General features: G+C 43.4%; 1 protein-coding gene across 5 annotated transcripts in view; it reads left to right on the top strand.

Moving 5' to 3' along the window:
- LOC118358648 (KICSTOR complex protein SZT2) overlaps positions 1-20,833 on the top strand; it is a 110,701-nt gene that overhangs the window by 14,467 nt on the left and 75,401 nt on the right. For 4 of the 5 annotated variants that reach the window (XM_052480282.1, XM_052480283.1, XM_052480285.1 and 1 more), the window contains exons 9-32: positions 3,503-3,673; positions 4,306-4,537; positions 5,113-5,242; positions 5,490-5,635; positions 5,897-6,049; positions 6,267-6,381; positions 6,708-6,913; positions 7,099-7,335; positions 7,486-7,564; positions 7,824-7,912; positions 8,196-8,364; positions 12,272-12,494; positions 12,712-12,912; positions 13,148-13,245; positions 13,520-13,658; positions 13,968-14,261; positions 14,442-14,649; positions 15,181-15,228; positions 16,615-16,742; positions 19,010-19,268; positions 19,709-19,883; positions 20,001-20,099; positions 20,256-20,328; positions 20,501-20,821. In XM_052480282.1, the coding sequence (XP_052336242.1) occupies positions 3,503-3,673; positions 4,306-4,537; positions 5,113-5,242; positions 5,490-5,635; positions 5,897-6,049; positions 6,267-6,381; positions 6,708-6,913; positions 7,099-7,335; positions 7,486-7,564; positions 7,824-7,912; positions 8,196-8,364; positions 12,272-12,494; positions 12,712-12,912; positions 13,148-13,245; positions 13,520-13,658; positions 13,968-14,261; positions 14,442-14,649; positions 15,181-15,228; positions 16,615-16,742; positions 19,010-19,268; positions 19,709-19,883; positions 20,001-20,099; positions 20,256-20,328; positions 20,501-20,821 (3,993 nt within the window). The remainder of the gene's footprint in view (positions 1-3,502; positions 3,674-4,305; positions 4,538-5,112; positions 5,243-5,489; positions 5,636-5,896; positions 6,050-6,266; positions 6,382-6,707; positions 6,914-7,098; positions 7,336-7,485; positions 7,565-7,823; positions 7,913-8,195; positions 8,365-12,271; positions 12,495-12,711; positions 12,913-13,147; positions 13,246-13,519; positions 13,659-13,967; positions 14,262-14,441; positions 14,650-15,180; positions 15,229-16,614; positions 16,743-19,009; positions 19,269-19,708; positions 19,884-20,000; positions 20,100-20,255; positions 20,329-20,500; positions 20,822-20,833) is intronic. The other variant, XM_052480284.1, reaches the window with a different exon arrangement.

Genomic DNA, 20,833 nt, shown 5'->3' with positions numbered 1-20,833 from the left:
TAATGGTGAACACATCAAAACTATGAAATAACACATATGGAATCATGTATAGAGCAAAAAAGTGTTAAACAAATCAACATGTATTTTATATTTGAGATTCTTCAAAGTAGCCACCCTTTGCCTTGACAGCTTTGCACACTCTTGGCATTCTCTCAACCAGCTTCATCTGGAATGCTTTTCCAACAGTCTTGAAGGAGTTTGCACATATGCTGGGCATTTGCTGTTTTTCCTTCACTCTGTGGTCCAACTCATCCCAAACTCAACTCATTGGTTTGAGGTTGGGTGATTGTGGAGGCCAGGTCATCTGATGCAGCACTTCATCACTCTTCTTACACAGCCTGGAGTTGTTTTTGGGGTCATTGTCCTGTTGAAAAACAAATGACAGTCCCACTAAGCACCAACCAGAGGGAAACCGTATTGCTGCAGAATGCTGTGGTAACCATGCTGGTTAAGTGTTCCTTAAATTCTAAATAAATCACATAGTGTCACCAGCAAAGCACCTCCACACCATCACACCTCCTCCACGCTCCACGATGGGAACCACACATGCAGAGATTTTCCGTTCACCTACTCTGCGTCTCACAAAGACAGCGGTTGGAACCAAAAATCTCAAATCTGAACACCGGTCTAATGTCCATTGCTTGTGTTTTTTGGCCCTAGCAAGTCTCTTCTTGTTATTGGTGTCCTTTAGTTGTGGGTGGTTTCTTTGCAGCAATTTGATGCTGCCACCACCATGCTTCGCCGTAGGGATGTTGCCAAGTTTCCCCCAGACGTGATGCTTGGTATTCAGGCCAAAGAGTTCAATCTTGGTTTCATCAGACTATAGATTGTTGTTTCTCATGGTCTGAGAGTCCTTTAGGTGCCTTTTGGCAAACTCCAACCATGCTGTCATATGCCTTTTACTGCAGAGTGGCTTCTGTCTGGCCACTCTACCATAAAGGCCTGATTTGGTGGAGTGCTGCAGAGATGGCAATCAATAATCAATCGACAGCATATTAATGGAATAATACATCTAATCAATAATGATTTTAGCAGCAGCATATGTTGTGTCTGTGTGGGTGGATAGTCTGTGGGAGAGGTTGTGAGCCATTCAGAGTCTTATGGCCAGGGGATAGAAGCGGTTTAGGATTCTGTTTGTCAGTGATGCACTGGGCCGTCCTCACCACCCTCTGTAGGGCCTTTCCGTCGCGTACAGTGCAGTTGCCATACCAGACGGTGATGAATCCAGTCAGGGTGCTCTCAATGATGCAGCAGTAAATGTTCCTGAGGATCTGAGGGGCCATGCCAAGTCATTTCATCCTCCTGAGGGAGAAGAGGCATTGCCTGGCCTCCTTCACAACAGCTCTGGTGTGAGAGGACCACACTAAGTCCTCGGTGATGTGGACACTGAGGAACTTGATCCTCTCTACTGTGCTCATTGATGTGAATGGGGGTGTGCACCCCCCTGTTTCCTGTAGCCCACGATCAGCTTCTTGGTCTTGCGGAGGGATAGGTTGTTGTCCTGGTACCACACTGCCAGTTATCTGACCTGCAGGCTGTCTTATCACCGTTGGTGATCAGGCCTTCCACTGTTGTGTCATTAGCAAACTTGATGATGGTGTCATGAGTGGCCACAGTGTTGGTAAACAGGGAGTACATGAGGGAGCTGAGCACACACCCCTGGGGGTCCCCTTGTTGAGTGTCACTGTGGCGGAGGTGTTGTTGCCTACTCTCACCACCTGGGGTCGGCCCGTCAGGAAGTCCAGGATCCAGTTGTAGAGGGAGGTGTTGAGTCCCAGGATCCCTTGCTTGGTGACAAGTTTGGAGGGCACTATGGTTTTGAATGCTGAGCTGTAGTCGATGAACAGCATTCTCACGTAGGTATTCCTTTTGTCCAGGTGGGAGAAGGCAGTGTGGAGTGAATTGCCTGAGGATCTGTTGGGGCGGTATGCAAATTAGAGTGGGTCTGGGATGATGGAGGTGATGTGTGCCATGACCAGCCTTTCAGAGTATTTCATGATTACAGATGTTAGTGCTGCGGGGCGGCAGTCATTGTAGCCTAAAGCATGAAAGGCACAGAGAATCTTAACTGCCGATAGGAAGACTATCGGTGCTTATCACAGTAGGAGGCTGTTCCTTCTCTTGTTAGAACAAAGGGGTTGCTGCAGCTTGCCGACCCGGTAGCGACAAACCTACCGTTTCTACTTGTAGAATTGCAATGATCGTCAGTGGCCAACAACTTGGAGAGAACGTTTGTGGGGGAGCCAACAGGAGTGACAACAAAATGCAATGTAGGCAATGGGATGGTAGCTAGCTAAGTGCACAGACTCAATGCACACAACACTAAATACTTCTTCCAAGCTAGCTAACCACTGTAGCTAGTATTGACATTCTAATTAAAGGTGCAATATGCAGACTTTGTCTACCTTTTTTTCTAATCTGTAATGGACTGTCCCTTCCACATGCGTAGACCATCGGTTCCTATTTTGTCCTTTTGCCTGTTTGACGGCTCTGTGGCGGTCGTAGCGGGACATCTTGTACGTATTAGTGTCCTCATCCATAGCCTCGGGGTTGGCTGCGATAGCCCTATGTGCAGTATCTCTCTGCTTTAGTGTATACCTCAGTGTTTATCTAGGGCTTTTGATTGGGGCAGCGAAACTTCACTGTGGGGACAACGTCAGCGATGCATTTCCTGATGAAGCTCCATACAGGTGCAAGATGCCCGAGATGTGACGTGCAAGACAATATATCATGATGTGAAAGACTATACTCTATTTGAACTTTACAAATCAAAACTGTACAGTTTTAGCAGTTAGGCTGTATCAATATGTTGAAAATAATGTTGTATTTTTGCTGCTGTGTCCCCGATCCCATCAGAGTGCAATTTTGGCCGAAACAAGTTGGTTTTAAACATAGTGTTCTTGATTGTACTCGTTAGTGCTCTCTGTGACAGCCCAAACACAGTGGCTTTTAAGCAAGGCTCTTGTCATTTCCAAACACCCTGTCATTATCTGTGAATCGTGTTGGAGGCACCCACAGTGATGGCTGCTCACTGAATAGAAGTCCGCTTTCATCGTGAGAGGTTAAGCATAAAGAGATGCGAATGAAAGTACAATGTTTAATGGCTGGGTCTGACTTCACCGAGACATAATGAAATGGGTTTTCTTTTTTCTTTTCTTCTCTGCTGCTTTTTAGAGTATTTCCTTCCCAATATATCTGTTTACGTTAGAGAGTATTCCCACCGGTAAATGATTTTACTGGACGAGAGTTTGTCACAGTGGAGATGTCAACAGAGGAAGTGAAAATGCATGATGTTGACAATCGTACTTTCATTTCATACAAGTTTTTATTTTGACATCCCTTCACTGCTTCTAAAAGAAAGCATTGAGGTAGAGCAATGACCCAGGGCTGCCAGGCAGTTCAGCAGACATGATTTTGGTTAAAAGGCAGACTAATTGCCTAATTATACGCTGTTGTAAACGTTGAACATCTTTGTTGGCATGTTCCAAATTCTGTTTTCCAGTGTCTCAGCACAAGTTGTTCAACGAGCACCTAGTGTCAGCCAGTGGGAACCCTGCGCTGGTGATGAGGAGGAAGAAGCACACAGAGAAGGAAGTGCACGCCCACCTGGTCAGTGTGGTGTCGGTCAGACTGAGAGAGGGATACACCATCAGGGAGATCAACCTCACTAAAGGTACCGGCTCACACCAGCCTCGAGCCTAACCTCGTCCCCGGCTAAATTGCTAACACAGATAGAGCCTGGAAACACTTTGCAACAAAGTGGCAATGAAAGGGGTGTGGGTTCAAATTGAGAAGGGAGAGAAAGAGAGCCTACTACAGCTCTGTTAGATGGGACTTGCAGAAAATCACAAAAAATAAAGAAATGTTCTATCACAACGACCATATTTATTTTTGGGATGCTCACTTGATTCCGATTCGTTCCGATCCAGTTGCACTGCTCACACTTTGAAAGTCCACAATGTAGAGAGGAGGTTCTAAGGGTTGTGCTAGGTGGTGATTGGCTGAGAGATCAGCCAATTTGTCCGCTCCTGCCATAGACTTCCATTCAAGTCCTGTGTTTAGGCGCTCGGAAACCAGACGTCTCGACAGAGAGAGAGAACATGATGGTGGGATTAGCCTCAAGCCTAACATTTTAAAGTGACTTTCTACTATCCACAGAAGACCCACGATATTGAACATCTGTTTTACTGCAAGTGCATCCACAAGGCCAACTTTCTTCCTCTTTTCCAGACTGTATACAGTATTAAATAAACCAAACTACACATGTTTCACATGTTTCAATTTGTGTTTTGGTCCCTCCGGTAGGTGGCACCCAGCTGGAGGTGAAGCTGGTGTTGCTGTGGAAACACAACATGCGTATAGAGTACCTGGCAGTTGCCCAGTGGCCCCTGGATCCTGCCAAGAGGACCACCTGGGTAGAGGTCACCATGGAGGGAAGCTACGACATCCTCCATGATATCAGCTGTACCATGAGGAAACCCATCACCTCAACCTACCGCACCTCCGTCATCAGGCGATTCTGGAACACACTGCAGAGGTGACCTTTGACTCACCTGTATCTACCTTGCTAGGGAAACTGCTAGGGCAACACTGATGCAGCTCATTGTCAAGGATACTATTCTATTTAAAAATATATAATTTAGTTTTACTCCTATAATGGGTAATCATAGGACCTACTTTAAAATTGTTTTAAAGCAATTCTACACTTTTTGCCATGTCTTATGGCGTGTTCTTATGCTATCTGAGTGACTCAAACATATAAAATCAATGGGGTCCCCATACCATTTTTTTAATGTTAGATTCTCTCTGTCTAGTTTTTATTTTGGTGATTGTTAGTTCCTCAAAGATGATCTTATTTAAACATATATATACTGTAGCTACATTATCAATTGTATATACTTTATCTCTGGTTTTATTCATTTAAGTTTACACTGAAAACATTTTATTGTACTGGAAATTATTAAAACAAATAATTATAATAATAGTAATTTGGAGTGGTGTCAGTAAATATAGGGGAAACACTGAATTGAATTCGAAGTACAAGATTTTGAAAGTGTATACTGTGCATTTCTCCTGATAAGACACATGTTATTATGCTCTTTGTCTTCACAGTATAAACCAGACAGATCAGATGCTGGTCCACCTGCAGTCCTTTAACTCTCTCCCAGAGAACTACACAATCCCTGAGAGCACCAAGAACGGAGTTCCTCTCTTCTACATCCCACCTGGATCCACCACGCCTGTATGTACTTTGTCTGCTCTGGTTACTCCTTTACACTTACTAACACTGATTTTTCAAATTCATTATTACATTGACCTATATTCATAAAGCTGATCTAGGATCAGGTCCCCACTTTCTGTAGTTGTATTCATGATGGTCTAGACAAAACTGATCCTATATATTCTACTGTTCTGAGACACTGAATATGGGCCATTGGTCCTATTGACCTAAGGACAGGTAGTCAGTGTTCTTCTGCTGTTTCCTTCAGGTTCTCTCCCTCCAGCACAGCGGCTCTAAGGACTCCTCTCAGTCCCAGTTTGCCTTCTACTGGAAGCCCATCCTGTCCATGGACGCCAACTTCTGGCAGAGATGGCTTCACATGCACCGCATTGCTATCATCCTGGAGCACGACATGTGAGAGATGGTTTATAGATGCGACACCAACTTCTGATGTCAATTTCTTAAATTGCAATGTTGTCAATTCATATTGATTTCATTTCTGCTTTTAGATGTAATGTATAGTGACGCATCACTGAGAGCAGTGTTGATAGTCCTCTCCCAGTCATTTAGTATAATTAGTTAAATCTAAGTAGAATCTACAAGTGTGCAGGTTTAATTTTAAAAGTATTTTCCCAGTCATTGTAATGGTGATCTCCTGTCTTCTCTTCTCTGCAGGCCTGTGCCAAAGCACCTCCACACTGCTGGTAGTAACGGGCGTTTCAGCACCATCCAGTGTCGTATCTCCCACTCAGCCCTCACCTCTTTACTGAGGGACTGGAGCAGCTTTGTACTCGTGGAGGGATACTCGTATGTCAAGCTCATATACAGGTAGTGGCAGAGAGACTCATGGGAAATGTTGTTCACATTGTGGAGTGAGATAGAACTGTGTTAAAATAATGTTTGTTTTTTTCCTTTCAAATACTTAAGCTGTTATTCAATGAACCAATGGAATAGTCTCAAAATATACTATTTTAACCCAGGTCTGGATTGAGCTACAGTAAATGACTGGAGTAAGGTTTTAATGAATGTCCTATTCTGTCCCCAGTGCCTCTGACCAGCCCCCCAACTCATTCTACCTGGTGCGTCTGATCTCCAAGGCTCCCTGCATGGTGCTGAGGCTGGGCTTCCCTATCGGCACCCTGGCCCAGACCAGGAACAAGGTATGGGACATGGTCCACACCGAAAACACTATAAAATATAGATTTTGAATCTCGAGCTGTGCCTATTTCTCCTCATTAAATGGATCTAGCAAGCAGAAAGAAGTCAGTCGCTAGGTGAAACATCACCTTTTTTCCCCTCAGAATGTTGCAACCCTCTGTTGGTGTGACCTTTTGTTGTCGTTAATGTAAATGTTGATTCTTAACTCATTGCTGAAGATGCAAAAACAAAAAATCCTGAAAAAGGCAAGTGAACTAAACTGAACTGTTCGTGAGGGAACCAACACATCCTATTCTTCAGCTTAACCTTTTCTCTGCCCCACTTCCAGATAGTGGATGAGCTGCGGGAGCAGATCCTGAGGCTTCGCTTCCCTCACCGCGTCCAGAACAAGGAGGCTACGCCCAAGACCAAGAGGAAGATTCTGGGGCACGCATCCCCTTCCAAGTCTCCTCCTCTCCCTGCTCCCAAACCTGCGCTGTCTGACCGGCCATGTGTGGTGGTCCTCAACAAACCTCTGGAGAAACTACTCATCAGGTCAGTGGAATGTTGTCAGATTTGTGCCTTGGGCATGACCGTTCTTTTCAGCTACGTGGCTTATTACTGTAGATTACAATTATTGAGGTCATAGCAAAAAGTATCAGTCCTAAGGTTGGATTATGAAAACATTTTACCCAATTATAAACATTAATACTCTAATGGTGTCCAATCTCCTTCTGTAGGTACGAGAAGCTCCCGTCAGACTTCCGGACCCCGTTTATTCTGAACATGGAGAACTTCACCCAGCCCACTAACATGACCGTGCCCCTTAGCATGGCAGCCAATCGGACGGCCTCGTCCACGCTGGCGTCACTGTCACGCTACTTCCTCCATCAGCGCTGGGTGTGGACGGTGCAGAGCGGCCTGGGTGTGACCGTACCGCTGCAAGCTGTGGTTCATATACTGTCCATGCTGTCTGAGTGAGTCCCACTGGCATGTCTAATGGTACCTGTCTCGTGCACTATGTATGTAATGTTTGTGAAGACTCTCCTTACGAATATAAATAAAGTCATTATCATATCAGAGAGTTCTGACTTGTTGCCTGAAAATGTTTTTGGATGTTTCCTAAGGATTCGCCTCTCTGAGGGCTTTCATTTTGCTGCCAGTGGAGAGGGCATAGTCAACATGGTGACTGAACTGCCAATGAAGGTGAGAGTAGCATGCTGGGACAGCAAATATTTACTAAACCCATATGAACTCGATAGAAAAACCCTCTCACTAATCCTTTGAGTACTAATGTAGCGTTGTCTACATTAACACTGAAAGGAAGATTAGGCTACACAATACACACATACATATGTTCTAATCTGGACATATTGAGGCCAGACAGTTTATTGCTGTATAGTGTTTGCATTGAATTCCTATAAAAATCCCATTGTAATGATGACTTGTGATGGTGTGCTCGTAGGGGATGCCAGAGGCGGTGGACAGAGAAAGTCACACCTGTATCGTCCAGTATATCCTGTTTCCACCTCACTCCACCTCTACCAAGGACAGGTGAGACTGAATTCCATTGAATATTTGGCCATTATTTCTATTGCTTTAGTCCACCAGCTCCACAAATTCTATACATTCTCCAACCGTATCTTCAAATATTATCAAATTATTTTATCTAGAAGAACAGTTACGTTTCTAAGAACTTAACACATTTTTTTTTTTACCCTTTGAACACTTTGCTATATTTTGCTGGTTATTTAGTCAGTAAATGGTGCTATTGCTGAATAAGCATCTGTTTGTCTCCTCCTGTCCTGGCCCCTTGTCTTCCATCATGGGTCTCCAGTTTCTCCACAGACGATGACAACGACACAGAGGTGGAGGCCATTGATGTGGACACAGAGCTCAACCTGGTGACCGAGTGTTGGGTAGAGCCTCAGAGTGGGACAGTATGGAGCCCTAGAGACCAACATAGACACTTCCAGGAGCTCACCTACCAGGAGATTCCACAGGCGGTCAGTATCAATCGCTTAATCGCTTAATCAAATTGATCTTCTTACATTCTCAGCTGTTGTCAAAGGTACTGTAGCTATTCAGTAGTACAATCACTGATAATTCCAATTCACCAATTTGTATAGTATTATAATACTGATAGAGATGAGATGAAGTTGAAGCGTGTGTACATATGCAGCCAGAGGATGGACTAAGTCTGGATGGACTAAGTCTGGTTTCTTTAAGGCTGGTTCCTCTCTCTTCATTTGATTGGTTTGTAATAGTGAGTTTACTTTAATAACTGGCCTATGGAAGCACTTCTCTTAGTGAGAAGTGTATTACATGTTTACGTGAGCTACATATGCTACCTTTTATATTCTTGATCCTAATGATATAGGCCTAAGTGTAAAACGGACGAGGTGATAGAGCAACAGCCCTGGAGAGCGGGTTGGTTTTACAGGTTTACTCGTTCTAGATTGTCAGTACTGCATGTCTTCTTTACTGTCATGCCATGGCTGTGTCAGAGTCGATTGTAAGTTAAACTTATGTATCCCTTCATGGGTAGTGTGATGCGTAAGACACATTTTTAGAGACAGCCATTGGCGGCTGTTAAAATGAAAGTTTTCTTTCTTCCTTCTTGTTGGAATATAACAGGATATAATAAGGAGTACATGAAACGTGTCTCTCTGCCGACAGGCTGCGTGCATGTAATGGGCATAAAGAACTGGTCTTGTGATATTTCTAGGTATTTTTCCTTTCGTTTTCTTTTTCTAACAACTGGATCCAATGAACTGAGCGGGCTGGGCTGACATGCTTATAGCCCTTTCTATGACTTTCTTAATATGAGCATGCATCTATATTATTGTGCTCTTATTCATTTGGAAAAAGTCAATGGGTCTGAATACTTTCTGAAGGCACTTTATATGGACCAAATAATGACGATCCACACTTCTTCCCACAAGTAACGAATGAATCTGTTATTATGGTGAGAGATTACAATATGATTTTAAGTACCTCAGTGGATCGTAAAGGAAATCACACTACAAACTACCACCCTCATGCACTTAAAGAGATCACAAATATCATGGATGCATTAGAACTAGTTGATATATGGAGGATGACCTAGTGAGACATACATGGAGGAGGCTTAATCAAGCTAGCTGACTTGACTACTTCCTGGTCTCATTCTTGCTGGCATCAAACGTTTAAAAAGTATTAATAGGAGACAGAATGCGATTGAACCTTCATCTAATTGGCCTCCACATAACTCTTACAGAATTTCCACGTGGATATTGGCAATTTTATCAAAGCCTACTGGATGACAATTTGTTCTTAACTAAGAGAAGATAATTCATTATTGACTTTTTTTGCACAACATAGGTACAGCAGATCCCCTTATCCAGTCCATAAAAAAAAAAAAACTGGAGGCCTGTTACACTTCAATGTTGTGATGCAAAAATCCTGGCGAAGTGCATAGCACATGGAATAAAAAAGGTTTTTACCAGATATTGTTCATCCTGATCAGACAGTTTTTTTTACAAGGATGGTGTATTGGAGATAATATACAACAATTACTTGAAACAGTGGAACATTATGAAACGTCAAAGATACCAGGCCTGGTCTTCATAGCATATTTTGAAAAGTTGTTTGATAAAGTACGACTAGAATTATATATATATAAATGCCTGGACTACTTTAATTTTGGTGAATTTTTATACAGTGGGTTATGGTTATGTAAGCAACCCCAGGTGCTAAATAGTAAATAATGGTTACTTCTCAGAAAGTATTGAGCTTTTAACAGGAGTATGACAGGGCTGTACATTGTCTCCCTATTTATTTATTATGGCCATTGAAACGCTAGCTATTACAATTAGATCCAACAAGAACATCAAGGGGTTAGAAATCCAGGGAATAAAAACAAGTGTCAACTGTAAGCTGATTTCTCTAGTTTTTACCCTGTTGCGCTAGCGGAACCCCTCGCCAACAGCCAATGAAATTGATATGCGCCAAATACAAATCAACAGAAATCTCATGAATCAAATTTCTCAAAATTACAAGTATTCGGCACCATTTTAAAGATAAACGTCTCGTTAATTCAGCCACAGTGTCTGATTTAAAAAATGCTTTACAGTGAAAGCTCCACATACATATGTTAGGTCACCACCGACCCAGCCATTTTTACAGCCAAAGAGAGGAGTCACAAAAAGCACAAATAGAGATAAAATGAATCACTAACCTTTTGATGATCTTTATCAGATGACACTCATAGGACTTCATGTTATACAATACATGTATGTTTTGTTCGGTAAAGTTCATATTTATATCCAAAAATCTTATTTGACATTGGCGTGTTACGTTCAGTAGTTCCAAAACATGCAGTAATATTGCAGAGAGCCACATGAATTCACAGAAATACTCATAACTGTTGATGAAAATACAACTATTATACATGGAGCTTCAGATACACTTCTCCTTAATGCAACCGCTGTGTCAGATTTTAAAAAAACTTTACGGAAAAAGCATAATCTGAGAACAGCGCTCAGAGCCCAAACCAGCCAGAGAAATATCCTCCATGTTGGGTAGTCAGCATTATTCATAAATAGCATTCTAAATATTCACTTACCTTTGATGATCTTCATCATAATGCACTCCCAGGAATGGCAGTTCCACAATAAATGCTTGTTTTGTTAGAGAATGTCCATCATTTATGTCCATTTATGTCCAAAAGCGCAATCTGGTCCATTCTGACAAAACTTTAAAAAAAAGTTATATTACAGGTCGAAGAAACTTGTCAAACTAAGTATAGAATCAATCTTTTCTATGTTTTTTTCATAAAAGTTCAATAATATTCCAACCGGAGAATTCCATTGTCTGTAGAAAAGCAATGGAACACAGGTCGCTTTCATGTGAAAGTGCGTGACTGAGAACGAGGCTATAGGCAGACCCCTTAGTCAAACAGCTCCCATACGGCCCCCCTTCACATAAGCAACCTGAAACAACGTTCTAAAGACAGTTGACATCTAGTGGAAGCCTTAGGAATTGCAAAACATTCCATATCCCACTGTGTATTCGATAGGGGTGAGTTAAAAAACTACAAACCTCAGATTTCCCACTTCCTGTTTGGATTTTTTCTCAGGTTTTTGCCTGCCATATGAGTTCTGTTATACTTACAGACATAATTCAAACAGTTTTAGAAACTTCAGAGTGTTTCCTATCCAATACTAATAATAATATGCATATATTAGCATCTGGGACTCAGTAGTAGGCAGTTCACTCTGGGCACACTATTCATCCAAAAGTGAAAATGCTGCCCCCTATCCCCAACAACTTAAGTCCGCAATCTGCATCCCTGCACAGTCATATTGGATTGTTAAGACACAATGTTAATACTACCTTGTAGTTTACTAGTTTACTAATAAAATGGGTGGATGGTGAAGTAGATAGACATACTTTGTATTTACATCTCAAAACTTACCACAAACAATTTTTTTTTGTTTGGTTTGTCAATATAGATTAGATACTACAACCATTGAGATAGAAATACTTGTATATTATGGAAAAATCACATTGATTTAACTCTTTAGTCCTATCAAAGTTTACTTACTAATGGTGCTGCCTACTCTAGACGACTCATTCTTTAAATCATATGGCAAAAAATGTAACTTTATTTGGAATGCTAGGACAGGCACATTTAATTTTGTCTATCTACAGTGGGGAGAACAAGTATTTGATACACTGCCGACTTTGCAGGTGTTCCTACTTGCAAAGCATGTAGAGGTCTGTCATTTTTATCAAAGGTACACTTCAACTGTGAGGGACGGAATCTAAAACAAAAATCTAGAAAATCACATTGTATGATTTTTTTAAGTAATTCATTTGAATAATATACCAGTTTCATTTTAAACGATAGTGAATTTACGTTATCCACAGATCTTCCCCCGGGATCTGACCTGTATGTCCACCATTATGACGTTTGAGTACCTTAGCCAGCTGTGCCAGAACAAGGAGCAGGTGTACCCTCCCATTGGGACCGCTGCAAGAGAACCCCCTGCCTCTGAAGACTGCATCCACACTGTTCCCTTCCAGTTTGACCTCATCGAACTGCTGCCCAAGTGCCAACAGATAGAAATATTCTTCCTCACTCTCAGCAGAGGTGAATTTTATCATGTTATTATGTCCTCAAGTATCTTATTGTTATCAAACATGAATTTATACATTTTTGCTAAATCAAGGATTCCCTGCAACTGTTAGTCCAACACCTTAGCCATTACCCCAAAAAGTCCAAACCTCTTGACATGGTCACTAGTTGTTGTTGCTGCAATATGAAGATGGGGGATGAATTAATGAATGCTTATTTGTGTGTATTGCAGTGGAGAACGAGGAGGTGTCCCAGAGCACCCCCTATATTCCCAACGAGCTCCTGCTGAGCCTGTTCCACAGCAGCTTGCAACAGGAACTCAGTGACCGGGAGATCCCATTGGCTGACCAGGACAACGTCACCTTCATGCATCACATCCTAGGCAGGGAACGAGACGGACATGTTGCACCCTTCTCTCTACCGGTCATCAGAGGTAGGCTTTGTGAATGTGTGTGCCTCTGCTATGCATCTGCTTGCTATTTAGGCTAGGTGAATGTAAAGCACTTTGTGACAACTGTTGTGGTAGGCTTTATGAATGAACATGTTGACTGACTGAAAAGAACAGAATCCTGCTAATGATTGTATTCATTATGTAACAACATCCTATACTCCTGCACACATTTGTTCATTTTTTTTTGCCTTGCCATGTGGTTACTTTCCCTTGACAGAAGAGTGCCTGAAACCTCCAGAGAGACAGGACACAATGATGTCCTTCCACACTACAGGGAGCAGTAAGGAGGTGACAGGATCAACCAGTACCCTTCAGGTAAACCTTTTAACCAGTCTGCATTCTCTCTTCAGGGAAATAAATCCTGAAGGTTCCTCCTTGGCATTGATATCGGTTTTAAGCAGTGTAAAAACAATGGAAAACCAGCAGTGGGCCCGAAGTTCCGTTTTGGATGTCCAGACATGGTTTACACTACCCTCTTCTTCCTCTCATTGAAACTCTGTCCACCTTGGGCAAAACATTATGTTTAGTTTATTTTGTAGCACTTGTCCTGTCTGTTATGCCCGGTGAGTTTGTCCCCTCTTTCTCTCAGAGTTTCAGCAATGCAGACCTGGTGGATGAGGAGCCAGTCCCAGTGGAGAGGGATGGGTCTACCCCTCAGTGGAAGTGTTACGCCAAGTACATCAGCCCTCAGCAGATCCTACTGACCTTCCTCCCCGCCACCTTCACAGGTAGGCACCCCGCTACTGTTCCCTGTGCTCTGCTGTAGTTGTGTGATGTACGAATAGGACAGAGCTTACAGATCTTTTCTACTCATTATTCAAGTGGGGGCTCCACTCTAGTTATAGGAATCCTATGTATTTGGGCAGGCCACCAGCCTGGCATTGTGCTAGTTTTAACTGATTGTAATCGACATGTTTATTGAGGAAAAATATCGTTCTATGCCTGTGACATGTGGTTGTAGCACCAAGCTATCTTAAGACGAATGCAAGTCCCTCTGCAACATTTTTGAGTTCAACATTGTTGTGTTTTCTCTGCAGATGTCCAGATGTTGATGTCGTCTGGGCTGGAGACCGAGCCCCAGGATAACGGAGATGATGACGACACCCTGACTACCGGCAACAAATCACAGGCTGATTCTCACTCTGGCTCCACCAATGGGCTGAATGGTGGGTTGAGTAGCGGGTTGAGGTCCCCCATGCTCTCCCCTGGTGGTAGTGGTCCTGTGGGACCCAGGTCACCCCTGCTCTCCCCTGAATCTGGGAGCTCCACGGTGGAACAGGACAACTGGGATAGCCGTTTCTCTGAGCCTGAAAATGGCACCAAAGGTGCAGGTAAGTACTGTAGGATTATTGCATCATTAGTCCTTTGCTACCAACATACTGTGCTTTCTCACTAACCCAACCCTCTCTCTTTCTATCCCTATTTCTCTCTGCAATAACATAATGTTACTGTTGTGAAAAGGAAGAGATGGGGCTCCCTGAGCAAATTGGAAATGACTCTCTCTCTCTCAGGTGTGGAGGAGAGGGACGGGGTGCAGTTCGCTGAGCCCCAGAAGAGAGACTTCCACATCACGTTCAGTCGCCAGGCGTCCCAGCAGAGCTCAGGGGATCTGTCCCGTCCTCGCTGCCCTGTATATGTCTATAACTGTTCCTTGGACTCTCTGAAGGATCAGATACTCAATCCCCACTCTAACAGGCAGCCACGGGACATCTTCTTCAGGTACCCAGTAACACACACACACACACACACACACACACACACACACACACACACACACACACACACACACTGGGGCTACTGATGGGGTGGGGAGTACATCTGGGTTCAAATAGGATTTGTTTTCTTTCAAATACTTTAGTTGCACTTGATTGAGGATGGATCGTTCCCGACGCAATGTTATCACTTGAATATTCTCAGAAGTGGAAAATCCATCCGTCTGGGACTGAGGAGTATTGAGGAGGAAATCATTTCAATTTGAACCCAGGTCTTGGGAGGGGAATACAGCAGATCCAAGGCTCCATGTATTCAGCACTTTACTTTTCATCAGTTTAATCACCTTACCACCCATCATATGTGACTGACTCTTGAAACGCTCTCAGTCAGAAGTCCTACCATGCCATACCCGATTATACCCTTCATAAGTCTACCCTTCACTCAACGTTGGCTGCCAGCAAGCACATTGTAGTTGGTTGAGTCCCATGTTAACGTTGTGCACCTCTGATTGTTTCCCTGTACTACGTTGATAAATAGACCTCAAGACGCTGACTCCTGGGAGATGCATCAGCAGATGAAGTTCAGGTAGCACAGCACAGCTAGCTTACTGCTGCTTCCATCATCCTGCCGCGCACCTCGTCCCATTCTCCTCTTCCTCCTCCCCTCCGTCCCTTCCTGGTGTAGAGCTGTGGTGAGATCAATCTCAGTGAATCTTTCCTCAATTTCTTGCGTCTTATCTCCTTGCGTCCTTCTCAAAAGACAGCAGAGAAGAAGGTCTGAAGGAAGGGACCTTGGACCTTCTCCTCCAATACGGTTGAGGAGGTGAGGAGAAAGGATGCAAGGGATCATGGAAAGATGAATTGATGGGGTTAGGAGGGACTTAGGCCTGGCCATATGCTCATAGCTCCTCCTTATTCATACCAGGGAGAGGGACTCTCTAAGTGGGTGAGGCTGATGCCATCGCTCCCACACTCACTCCAGGCCTGTGTTGCTATTGGGAGGTTGGTATCTGCCTCCAGATAAGACTGTTGCCTCTAGTTATTTTGACTTTATATTCATTTACATGACTGAAGGCTTGACTTCACAATGCAAGCCACTTATGTTTGCTGGAGCTCAAACTTCTTGTAGGAGGCGGTCTCTCTCTCTGCAGTCAGATACTAATGGGTGGAACTGTCCAAAATCAACATGTCTGATGTGTTAACTGACAATATCTAACTTATTGCATGTTCACAGAAAATCCGATTTAGTTCATGCAGTTGCAGTACTGTTTTTTTCAAGCTTCTCTGGGGGGGTGTGGTGACTTTTTACAGACCCTACTTGATGACATGGGCGTGGTGCTTTGGAAATCTCCTCTAAGCCTGTGATTAAACAATTCATGTTTTTTTTAATGAGTAAACAAGTTCCTTTGTACTCTTTTTCTTTTTCACCTGCAAGTTCCAAGTCAAATATGGGAATTATACACTTGTGTATCATGGTACAGGACTGACCATGTGTTGATGTCCAGGTTAACATAAGACACATAGTATTGACATATCGGATACATTTTCGGAGTGATTATCCCCCCCACCCCTTGTTTAAAGCACGCTTCGGAGCTCTTGTTGTTCAGTGACCGCTCAAGCTAATAGACTTTTAACAGCATGCTCCTCAATGCATAATGCAACATTACATGGAGCTGGACAGTGTGTTTCTTCTCTAACGGAGATTAAATGTCATCAGAGATGTGTGTGTTATTGTGGCGTGAGATTAGAGACATGCGGCATGTTAATTTGGGGGTGAGATGAGATTGTGTGTTTTCAAAGGGGTGTGTAAAATAACTGTGTTATATCTGATGATGAGGCTATGCTCCCTCCTTTTCTATGGCTTGTATGTTTCTCCCACAGATCTACTATTGGGCTTCCTGATTCTGCACTTGCTCTTCTTCTCTAATGGTGTTTGGGGTGTTTGTGTGTGTCTGTCCTCTTCCTCCTGCAGGTCTCTATCTCAGGAACGCAGCAGCACCTCCTCCTGGACAGACCTGATGTCGCAGCCTCATAAACACAAGGAGCTGGCCAACTACTGCAGCCTGCTACAGGAGCACTACCACCAGTGTTACGTCACAGGTAATACACTGCTGACAGACGTGAACATTTACGGTAACGGCCTGTCAAGGTGACCTGTCCAGTCTGACTGTTTAATCTGTCTGTGTAGCTTGCATTTGACCACTGCGACAGCCAGACGTCATAAAACACCCCTTAAATAAACTGACTCGCAAATGACTGACGCAGAGAGGAGCCCAATGGTAATGTACCCTGCTTTATGGCACTAAAGGGACAAGGGATGGGCTACTGGTGCTGGGGAAAGCAGATGGGAGAAGAAGTTTATTATTGACCAGAGTATAGGCTAGTAGCTGATTGTCTTCCTACTGCTGAATTTAGGCCTGTGACTTGCCATACACACACACGTACCCGAAGATAGCGCCTCCAATACTACAGAAGCAAGCACAGGGCAAAGCAGTCACCTGCATCATCCTAGTGACGGGGAAATCTATTAGAGTGTTTTAAGCTGTCATCTCAGGATTTGTTTTTATGCTCCTTTGCAGCATCTGTAAACCTCAATTAGGAGGAGAGCGACTAGACAACGCACGCACACTCACACACACTAGACACAACTCTAGCGAAATATCCGCTTCTCTCTGACAAGCCTGATGGATTTAAATTGGTCTGGCAGCATCTTTTCTCTCCCTGCTCACTGAGTCAAGAGGTTAACACAAAATGTATACCCTGTGGTACTGAAAAAAAGCATAATTTAAAAGCTGTTTTCTCAAGATGAATTTGACATCGAGATAAAAGTATTGACCTTTTCCTTAAGGTATATCACAGTGCTTCAGAAAGTCTTACTTTTGTTGTGTTACTGTGTGAAAATTGATTTAAAAAACAAAAACATTCTCATCCATCTACACACAATACCCATAATGACAAAGTGAAAAAAATGCTTTTAGAGTTTGCAAATTTATTGAAAATTAAATGCAGAAATATCTCATTTGCATAAGTATTCACACCCCTGAGTCACTACATGTTATAATCAGCTTTGGCAGTGATTACAGCTGAGTCTTTCTGGGTAAGTCTCTTAGAGCTTTGCACACCTGGATTTGCACATTATTATTTTGAAACATTTCAAGTTGGTTGTTGATCGTTGCAAGACATTTTCAAGTCCTGCCATATATTTTCAAGTACATTTAAGTCCAAACTGTAACTTGGCCACTCAGGAACAATCAAAACGTCCTAGTCCTTGCCGATGACAAGCATACCCATAACATATGAGGATTTTCCTCAAACATAATGCTTTGTATTCAGGACAAAGTGAATTTCTTTGCCAAATCTTTTGCAGTTTTACTTTAGTGCTTTATTGCAAACAGGGTGTGTGTTGTGAAATATTTTTATTCTGTACACGCTTCCTTCTTTTCACTTTGTCATTTAGGTTCGTATTGTGGAGTAACTACAATGTTGATCCATCCTATCACAGCAATTAAACTCTGTAGCTGTTTTAAGTCCCCATTGATCTCATGGTGAAATCCCTGAGTGGTTTCCTTTCTCTCCGGCAGCTGAGTTAGGAAGGACGCCTGTATCTTTGTAGTGACTGGGTGTATTAATACACCACCCAAAGTGTAATTAATAACTTCACCATGCTCAAAGGGATATTCAATGTCTGCTTCTTTGAGGCATTGTGGTTTAAACTGTTTTTGAAATTCACTGCTCGACTGAGGGACCTTACAGATAATCGTTTGTGTGGCGTACAGAGATGCGGTAGTCATTAAACAATCATGTACATTTTTATGTGACTTGTTAAGCTAATTGTTACTCCTGAACTTATTTAGGCTTGCCATAACAGAGGTTTTATACTTATTGACTCAATACATTTCAGAATTGTTTGTAAAAATTTCTAAAAACATTATTCCACTTTGTTATTATCGGGTATTGTAGGCCAGTGACACAAAATGTCAATGTAATCCATTTTAAATTCAGGCTGTAACAACAACACAATTTGGAAAATGGTCATGGGGTGTGAGTGCTTTCTGAAGGCACTGTTTTTTTATGTGGATTTATGTGCTGACCTTGACTGAACTTAACATGGAATAGTTGGACAGATTTGTATTTGAGAGTATAGTGGAAGGTTTTTGACGATGTAGCTAAGATATTCCTTGCATCCTCTCTCCTCCCCTCATTTTCAGATGACATTGGAGAAGGTCCACTTTTACGTTCTCCTTTTAATGCAGTTGAGAAGGACACGAGGAGATAAAGACTTGAGGAATCGTGGAAAGATTAATTAAGACAGAGCAGGCATGGATCTGAAGTGTGTGCGGGTGCATGATCGTGTTCTCTCCCCCTAGGTGTGTACCGCAGCCTGCAGCAGTCCCACAGTATCAGTTCCCAGGACTTGCTGACAGCCATGGACTACTGTGAGGAGTCTCTCCAGGAGATAGACATCACTTCCTTCCTCCAGACGCTCTGTGGACACATCCGGGTGTTCCGAGAGCGCCATGGAGACGGAGGGGTCAGGGGTCACAGCATCACCCCCGCCACTTTCACCATCGGAGAGGCAGAGGAAGACGGGCCGGTCAAGAGAGGACCCATGGCCTCCTCATCCAGGTACTACTGAGACCTACAGAGCAGTTACCTATTTTTTTTGGTGTTGATTTGAAGTACTCAGGGTGTGTTGGACTGGTGTGTTGGACTGGTGTGTTGGACTGGTGTGTTGTCTCTGGCTGGAGCAGCCTTCTACTTTAAATGATCAAATAAATCAAATCTAGCAATCTGGAGCTTGCACTTTAGCGACTGTCCCATGTCCCTGACAAACTAAATCAAGGGCACCTGAAGTCTATTACATATTTTCTATACGTATTTGACCCAGGTCGGCTACAGAATGTCCCTCAGAATGTTATCTGACCTTGGGTCAGAACTTAATTTGCAAAGAGTGGTACATACAGTACATTTGTTTGGTTTGTTTTGGTACTTGTTTGGTTCAGACTATTGATTGACGGTGCTGAATGGTGCTCTATGAGTAAACATGACGAACTTGTGTCTGCAAGTATTGAGATGGAGGATGTGAGTGAGGCAGAGAACAGGGGGAAGGCCTCGGCCCCTAACTCCCCCCTCGGCCTGGACGAACCCCCCGGGACCATCAGGATACCAGAGTTCCCTCTGTCCCTCCTCCGCCTTCAGCAGAAGTGCGAGGTCTACCCTGACTTGCACAAAATCATACAGGTAAACAACTGAAGGATAGATAATGGTAGAATGGAAAGAAATTAGATGGATTATGTTACAATTTGATGCTCTTGTTAAAGAACCGTTTTAAAGCTAGCTAATGCCTGCATTCAACAGGACAAATTCATGGACATTGGTGCTCAGTTCTTCAAGACCGTGCCTTCCAATCCTCACTACTTCTACTACTGCCCACCATCATCGAAGAAAGAAATATGTGTATGTTATTTCCAATCCATTGTTCTCGGTTGGTATCCACCCCCAGGACACTGAAGAAGGTCCTGTTTCCAAAACATTGGTTCAGTATTAACTAACTGGGACTCTGAATAATATAGCGTTCTTTTGATGATTTTTATTTTTTGTTCTCCTCCTAAGGACTCTGATAGGGAAGAGGAGAGACGACTTAGTGAAGAGGTTGTCTCCGAGGCTGAGCCTGCTACAGAGGACGGTGGGGATCCTTGTATTTTAGTTGCTTGGATTGCTTGGTGTTACCCCCGCCTAAGATCTTCTAGATAACAGTACATCATATACTCTATACTCATCCTGTGCACCACAGAGAACATGTAGTTAAGGATACGTCATAAATCCTGTGTACTATGTCATCCTAATGTACACCTCAGAGAACATGTCGGGCTGTTGCATCATGATGGAGAGCGACACAGACCTGGAGGTGGAGTACCAGGAGAGGGCCGGGGGCCGGAGATCCCTAGGGGCAGACGGAGAGGGGGAAGCAGGGGGAGAGGGGGAGGATGAGTCCCTGTCTGACTCCAACACGGTGAACCAGGATGAGGACTCCTTCAGCATTCTAGAGGGAGACAGCCTGTTGGAGCCAGAGGGGCCTCAGCCTGAGATGCCTCCGCTGTTCGTCCACCTCACCTGCTCTGTTAACATGAAGAGCTGCCACGGATCCATGCCCATAACCACGCTACCCACCTGCCTGGGTGAGTACACGC

The sequence above is a fragment of the Oncorhynchus keta genome, chromosome 26 (genome assembly GCF_023373465.1).
Source record: "Oncorhynchus keta strain PuntledgeMale-10-30-2019 chromosome 26, Oket_V2, whole genome shotgun sequence".
Lineage (NCBI taxonomy): Eukaryota > Metazoa > Chordata > Actinopteri > Salmoniformes > Salmonidae > Oncorhynchus > Oncorhynchus keta.
Note: the sequence above shows the minus strand (reverse complement) of the source record. Positions and strands in the feature narration are given on the sequence as shown.